The sequence below is a fragment of the Nicotiana attenuata genome, unplaced genomic scaffold (assembly GCF_001879085.1).
Source record: "Nicotiana attenuata strain UT unplaced genomic scaffold, NIATTr2, whole genome shotgun sequence".
Taxonomy (NCBI): domain Eukaryota; kingdom Viridiplantae; phylum Streptophyta; class Magnoliopsida; order Solanales; family Solanaceae; genus Nicotiana; species Nicotiana attenuata.
In genome coordinates this window covers 13,040-21,239 of record NW_017678539.1, presented here as the reverse complement: position 1 = coordinate 21,239, position 8,200 = coordinate 13,040, and the positions used below count along the sequence as shown (strand labels likewise).

At 40.0% G+C, this 8,200-nt stretch overlaps 1 protein-coding gene across 1 annotated transcript in view; it reads right to left on the bottom strand.

Annotated features, from left to right (window-relative positions):
• Positions 1–1,166: 1,166 nt before the first annotated feature.
• The window catches only part of LOC109221637, a 9,044-nt gene continuing 2,010 nt past the window's right edge, over positions 1,167–8,200 (bottom strand). The window contains exons 3-6 of the mRNA XM_019386107.1: positions 2,902–5,113; positions 2,028–2,774; positions 1,659–1,854; positions 1,167–1,307 (exon numbers count right to left, since the gene is read on the bottom strand). Coding sequence (XP_019241652.1) covers positions 1,167–1,307; positions 1,659–1,854; positions 2,028–2,774; positions 2,902–5,113 — 3,296 coding nt within the window. The remainder of the gene's footprint in view (positions 1,308–1,658; positions 1,855–2,027; positions 2,775–2,901; positions 5,114–8,200) is intronic.

Sequence of the window (8,200 nt, the reverse complement as noted above, 5' to 3'; positions counted from 1 at the left end):
TTTAGTGTGACTTGGCATGCCTTGTCATTTTGACACGTGGCATGGTCCTATTGGCTCTTCCCCTTGACTTGGCGCGCCACGTCATTTGACACGTGGCACCAAACTGGGCCTTTAGGAGGATGACATCTTGGGCTTAACGAAGTGGGCTCATCACTTTAGCCCAGTTAAATGGGCTAGCCCAATGTATTAAGGTATTTATTTAATCCATATGTATTTGGACGGAATGTGCTAAATGAATTGAATAGAAATTCTGTAAATCTAAGGAACCAAAGTGCAAGAATAACTCCTGAACAATTTACAAAGACTGAATTTTGGACTATGAAAGAGAAAGAGAGAGTAGTATTATTTCTTCTTAACTCCTTTTACAATACGAAGATTCTCTTTAAGTAGTTCTAATCCCTTCTCTAATATAACTGCTTCTAACAGACTTTAACAACCTCTAACTCTCACTAATGATAATTGCTAAGATACCCCTTAACTTCTACTAATTCCCTTTTCTGCATTTTTACAATATTGTCACATAACAACTTTCCCCCCTCTTAAGAGTCCTTGGCCTCAAGGACAAAGGTTGAAAATTGCTGTTGTAAGACGTGCAAGTCGACCCATGTGCTATCTTCAGTGGGGCAGTTGAACCACTTCACCAAAAGATGTGTGACATGTCTGTTGTTTTAAAGAGTACTCTTCTATCCAAAATCTCTTCAAGCTCCAGTACAATGTACCCATGAGGAGATAGGGAAATAGGCAGGTTAGGCGTTGCTGTAGCAGTACCAGTCTGTGACTTTAGCAGAGAGACATGAAATGTATGATGGATCTTTGCTTGTGGAGGTAGGTCCAACTGATAAGCCACAGTACCCACTCTTTTGATGATCTTGAAGGGACCAAAATACTTTGGACTCAACTTATGATAGGAGTGATTCTTCAAGGAAATTTGCCTGTACGGTTGCAGCTTCACAAAGACCATGTCACCTACATTGAAACTCCTAGGAGTTCTATGTTTGTCAGCTTGAGCTTTCATCCGGGATTGAGCTAACAGGAGATGATGCTTGAGCAATCTGATGGTGGTCTCTCTGGCTTGGAGACTCCTGTCAACTTGATCTACCATTGAACTATGGGGAATATAGGGCAGGTGGAGGGTTTTTTTTGGCCATATAGGACTTCAAAAGGAGTCATCTTGATAGCAGAGTGATAGGTAGTGTTGTACCACCATTCAGCCAAGGGAAGATAGTGCACCCAATCCTTGGGTCTATCATTGCACATGCATCTGAGATAGCTCTCCAAACACTTGTTGACCACCTCTGTTTGCCCATCTGATTGAGGATGATAGGCAGAAGAGTGATGCAAGTGAACTCCTTGAGCCTCAAAAAGAGCTTGCCAGAATTTACTCAAAAAGATAGTGTCCCTGTCACTCACTATAGTTTGGGGCAACCCATGTAATTTGTATAGATTGTCTAGGAAGGCCTGGGCCACTGTTGAGGCAGTGTAGGGGTGAACCAGACTGATAAAATGAGCATATTTACTGAGCCTATCAACAACCACCAATACTACTGACTTGTTGTGAAACTTAGGTAGCCCCTCAACAAAGTCTAAGTTGATATCTTGCCATACCTTTTCAGGAATGGGTAGGGGTTGTAACAGGCCTGGGGACTTCACATTCTCACCCTTACACCTTTGGCAAGTATCACAGCTCCTAAGTGTTCATAAACTCCTATTTTCATCTTCTTCCAGTAATAAACTTGACTAACTCTATGCAAGGTGGCAGCCATTCCTGAGTGACCTCCAACAGCACTGTCATGAAAGAAATGCAAAATGTCATCTCTGAGAAGCTTGTTAGGGCCAACCACTATTTTGCCTTTCCTGTAAATGATGCCATCGTTTAGCCAGTAGATAGGATTGGCTAATGCATTCTGACTAAGCTGAGATGCCAACTGCTATAGATGTTGATCTCTTGAGTAAGAGGATATCACTCTTGCAGGAAGTCTGAAGACACAGTAGAGATAGTTAAGAGTTGAATATTGTTCATAGGAAACCTTGACAAAGCATCTGCTGCTACATTCTCCTTCCCCTTCTTGTACATGATGCTGTAGTCATACCCCATAAGTTTAGCAACCCATTTCTGCTGGCTAGGAGTAGATACCCTCTGTTCTAGAAGATACTTGAGGCTCTGGTGGTCTGTCTTAATAAGAAAATGCCTGCCAATGAGATATGGTCTCCATTTATCCACTGCAGTCACAATGACCATCATCTCCTTTTCATACAATGAGAGGTGTTGATGCTTAGCATGCAATACCTTGCTCAAATAAGCTAGAGGATGAGCCCCTTGCATCAATACAACCCCTATTCCATGCCCACATGCATCAGTTTCAATAATGAACTCCTGGGAAAAATCTGGAAGTGCCAACACTGGTGTTGTACTCATAGCCATCTTGAGAGTTTCAAATGCTTGAGTTGCTGCCTCAGACCACTCAAACTTATCTTTCTTCAGAAGATCAGTCAGGGGTCTAGCTATCATCCCATACCCCTTTACAAATCTCCTATAATACCCTGTTAAACCCAAGAACCCCCTGAGTTCCTTCACATTTTTGGGTACAGGCCACTCAACCATCACCTTCACCTTCCCTGGGTCAGCTGCTACCCCTTTTTGAGTGATAATATGGCCCAAGTACTCTACCTCTGTCTGACCAAATGTACATTTGCTAAGCTTGACAAATAGATTATTATCCTCCAAGATTTTGAAGGCTTGTTCTAAATGTACTAAATGTGATGACCAAGAAGAGCTGTATATTAGAATGTCATCAAAGAATACAAGTATGAACTTTCTGAGGTAAGGGTTGGAATATATGGTTCATCAAACTTTGAAAAGTGGAGGGTGCATTGGTTAAACCAAAGGGCATAACCACAAACTCATAATATCCATTATGGGATCTAAAAGATGTCTTTTCAATATCTTGGTCAGCCATCCTAATCTGGTGATAACCAGATCTTAAATCTAGTTTTGAAAAAAACTTTGCCCCTCCCAATTCATCTAATAGTTCCTCTATCACAGGAATTGGAAATTTGTCTTTAACAGTGCAACTATTTAATTGTCTATAGTCTATACAAAGCCTCCAAGTACCATCTTTCTTTTTGACCATGACAATAGGTGAGGAATAGGGACTTACACTGGGCCTGATGACACCAGAATCCAACATCTCTTTGATCATTTTTTCTATCTCATCTTTCTGGTTAGCAGCATATCTGTAGGGTCTGACATTGATAGGGGAGGTTCCTTCCTTAAGTATAATCTTGTGATCATGACTTCTATGAGGAGGTAAAGCTCTAGGTGCTTCAAAGAGGCCAGTGTGTTTGGCCAGTAACCTCTGCAAGTCATCAGAGTCCTGCCTTTGTTGGAAATTCAAAGTAGCAAGTTCCCCTTTGATTGGTTGAACATAGGCTGTGATCATCATGCTCAACTCCCCAGATTTGTGCAGCAATCTTTGCATTTTGTGATTGTCTAACAACTTAGGAGCACCTGGTTGGCTACCTCTGAGTGACACCTTTTTACCCCCAATTTGGAACTCCATCTTCAGCTGCCTAAAGTTCCATTTAATATCCCCTAGAGTGACTAGCCACTGTATTCCCAAGACAACATCTGCTCCCCCCAAAGGCATGACTAACATGTCAGCTCTGAATTCCACTCCTTGCATCTTCCATGTAATCCCCTTAATCATGTACCTGCTGTGAATTTTGCTACCATTGGCAACTGCCACAGAGAATCGAGAAATAGTTTCCAGCTTGCACCCCAATCTCTTAGCTACATCCAGATCCATCAAATTATGATTAGACCCTGTATCTATCAAAACATGTACCATCTTACCTTTTACACCCCCTTTTACCCTCATTGTTCTGTAGTATACTGTTCCATCTAGTGCATGAACAGACATCTGAGGACTTAAAGTTGATTCCTCTCTATTTTCCTCCTCAATAAAATTTTCAGTAGCCTCCCAGTCTTCATCTTCCTCTCCTATTTCTAGCAGATACATTTGCTTCCTTCCCCTGCAGTTATGACCAGGGACAAACTTCTCATCGCACCAAAAATACAACCCTTGGGCTCTCCTTTCATCCATCTCAGCTGTGGATAATCTCCTAGATCCCTTTATTACAGATTTCCCGTTGGAACCCAAGAATCTGTTCCCTTCTACATTCCTGCTACTCCCAGCCCCTTGAATCTGTAGGTTCCCCATGGAGTTTGAATTCCCAGAAGAAGTTGGAGTAGGCAATAAGGGTCTGAAACTCCTCTGATTCTTTTGCAAGTTCAGGGAATGTTCAGCTAATTTGGCTAGGCTGTAGGCTTTTGTTAGAGTACGTGGAGATAACATCCTCAATTGTACCTCAATTTTTGGTTTTAGTCCCTTTAAAAAATAGCTGATAGAGTATTCCTCAGATAACTCGACTTGGTTTAACAGCCCATCAAAAGAATCCAAGAAATCCTGCACACTCCCCGTTTGTTTCAAGCTAATTAGCTTTGCCATCGGATCTTCATGTAAGGTATGGCCAAATCTATGGTATAACCCCCTAAGGTAGTCATTCCAATTGGGTAATCCCCTACCCACTCGGCCCTTCATCATTGCTCGATGCCATTGTAATACTCTACCCTCTAGGTTAATGGCTGCTATTCTAACCTTCTTCTCATCATTCGTTCCCTCATATTCAAAGAATTGCTCACATCGATAAATCCACCCTTCTAAATCATTCCTGTTGAACTTAGGAAATTCTACTCGAGAGTATTTGTAATTAGGGTTACCTCTGTCAAGATAATTACCTCTGTCAAGATAATCCTCATCGTTCTCATGAATTACAGCTGGAGGGACCGCTACTGGTGGCGCCGGCGCTTGTTGATTCGCCGTCATTGCCGCTATTAGCTGTCTAATTTCCCCAATCACCTCATCGTGTTTTTCTCCTATCGCCTTAACTTGTTCTCTGATTTCTTCAATTTCTCGACGCATCTCACCATTTCTCGTCGCCTCCGGCATGTTTTCCGGCCAAGGATGCTGAAGCTCTGATACCAAATGGAATGTGCTAAATGAATTGAATAGAAATTCTGTAAATCTAAGGAACCAAAGTGCAAGAATAGCTCCTGAACAATTTACAAAGACTGAATTTTGGACTATGAAAGAGAAAGAGAGAGTAGTATTATTTCTTCTTAACTCCTTTTACAATACGAAGATTCCCTTTAAGTAGTTCTAATCCCTTCTCTAATGTAACTGCTTCTAACAGACTTTAACAACCTCTAACTATCACTAATGATAATTGCTAAGATACCCCTTAACTTCTACTAATTCCCTTTTCTGTATTTTTACAATATTATCACATAACATTGGACTTATATAATTAATTCAATTATATTAGCCCGTAGTATTTATTTGGACCAATATATCTTGAATTTAAAATATAGCCCAAATTATTTTATTAAATTTAAATTCAATAAATTTTGCATGCCTACGAATGCCCCCTACTTCAAGACTTGTCGAGGTATAGATTTATCGAACTTTTAAGACGAGACTTGAAGTATGTAAAAAGTAATTATTACTTCATTTTGATTGGCTTCTCACCAATGCATCTTTTCACGTTACAATATAACTTAAGAAGATTTAGAATTTAAACGTGAGCCTTTCCATGGAATTTTACGTGACCAACTTCATGTAGGACACTCCTTTGCATTCCACTTTGACATTTTAACAAATTCTACTATAAATCAAACTGCTTTTGGCAGATAGTTGCTCGGATAATAACTTGTCCAATACCAAATGGGTTTTGAAAACTTTGCACTGCCCTTAATATCTTTGTCCCACATCGATATTTAGCTTTCAATAGCCACCTTTTGACATCTATAAAACAGCACATCCTTCATTCCATTAGTACCAATTTCAGTACCAACTTTAGCGTTTGCAAATTGCTTTGAGTCTACTTTTGACGACTTGGAGGCATTAACGCGAAGGTAATTTCTTCTTTTTTTCTTGTGCTTTCTTCTTTGTTGTCTTTTTTCTTTTTTGTAGGTCAAGCGAGAAAGATATGTTCTTGTTCAACAATATGATCCATGCATGAAGATGACAATCTTGGGGTGTGAGGGGATGAGTACTCATCCTTGCCCGAATATCGGAGAGATTACTCTCATGGCCCGACTACCGGAGAGATTACTCTCGATGTGGCCCGACTACCGGAGAGATTACTCTTAATATGGCCCGACTACCGGAGAGATTACTCTCAATGTGGCCCGACTACCGGAGAGATTACTCTCAAAATAGCCCGACTACCGGAGAGATTACTCTCAATGTGGCCTGACTACCGGAGAGATTACTCTCAAAATGCCCCGACTCCGGAGAGATTACTCCCAATGTGGCCCGACTACCGGAGAGATTACTCTCAAAATGGCCCGCCTACCGGAGAGATTACTCTCAATGTGGCCTGACTACCGGAGAGATTACTCTCAATGTGGCTCGACTATCGGCGAGGCCAACTTAAGGTGCAAAGGGACTCATATGTCCACCTTAAGATTGGAAAGTTATAGTTCCTTTTAAGGACAAACCCACGAAGAGGCCAACTTAAGGTACAAAGGGACTTATATGTCCACCTTAAGATTGGAAAGTTATAAAGCTTCAACTCGAAGACGACATCGACTTGAACACTTGGAAAACTTTGAAGATTTGGCGGACTTTGCTGACTTCAACTCGAAGAATCGGAGGGCTTAAATAATTCAACTTTTAGATCGGCGAATTTGAAGACTGAAACTTGAAGACCGAAGGACTTGAAGACTTCAACTTAGAGGGCTAAAATATTTCAACTTTAAGACCGACGAACATGAAGACTTCAACTTTGAGACTTGGAGGGCTTAAATATTTCAACTTGAAGATCGGCGAACTTGAAGACTTCAACTTGAAGACCGACGAACTTGAAGACTTCAACTTTGAGACTTGGAGGGCTTAAATATTTCAACTTGAAGATCGGCGAATTTGAAGACTTCAACTTGAAGACCGACGGAGTTGAAGATTTCAACTTGGAGACTTCAACTTGAATACCGACGGACTTGAAGACTTCAACTTGGAGACTTCGAGGGCTTAAATATTTCAGCTTCTCTTTTGCGTTACATTGTCCGACTTTTATCTTAGTCGCATAATTTTCAGCTTTATGCGCTTGTAACAAAAGATTCATATCTTGTCGTGAGAGAGTCCAAATAATGAACCGTTTGGTTTCTCGAGAATTAGACTTCAATATCTAAAATATATCCAAAACATAGATTCCAACACCTTCAAAATCGCCCCGGATAATATTTTGAAACCAACTTTAGATTTCACCACGTTGAAAATTTCAGATTTGCACAGTCTCACCAAAAAAATCATATCTTGGCGTAGAAATATCGAAATTGCAAACGTTTGATTTATTGAAAACTAGACTTCAAAATCTAGAACATATCCAAAATTCTCAATCAAACAACTTCAGAATCATCCCAGATAATATTTTGAAATCAACTTTATATTGCACCACGCTATCAATTTTAAATTTGCGCAGTCTCACCAAAAAATTCATATCTTGGTGTAGAAATATCGAAATTGCAAACCATTTGATTTCAAGAAAACTAGACTTCAAAATATAAAAGATATCCAAAAGTATCAATCAAACTACTTCATAATCGTCCCAGATAATATTTTGAAATCAACTTTATATTGCACCATGCTATCAATTCCAGATTTGCGCAGTCTTACCAAAAAATTCATATCTTGGTGTAGGAACGTCGAAATTATGAACCGTTTGATTTTTCGGAAACCAAACTTCGAAATTTAAATCATATCCAGAATGTAAAATTTAATACCTTAAGAATAGTTTCAGATAATATTCCAAATTCAACGTAAAATTCTGACACCCTGACGATTTCAGATTGCGCGACTTCACCAAAACTTTTGCATCTTGGTATGGAAGCCTCGAGATCGGAAGATGTCTTACCTGCCATAAATTGAAATTTAAGAGCTATATTCTCACAAATATCTTGGGTTCAAGTCTCACTGAATTTGAAACGTTGTGCCAAGCAATCTTTTCCTAATACTTGTGTTTCCTTTTGATGCCTCTCTTCTCTTCCCTTTTTTTTAAGGAAGAGGGCGGACTTGGAGACCAAAAAACTTGAAGGTTTGGCGAACCTAAAGACGTAGATAATCCCTAGACTTCATTGCAA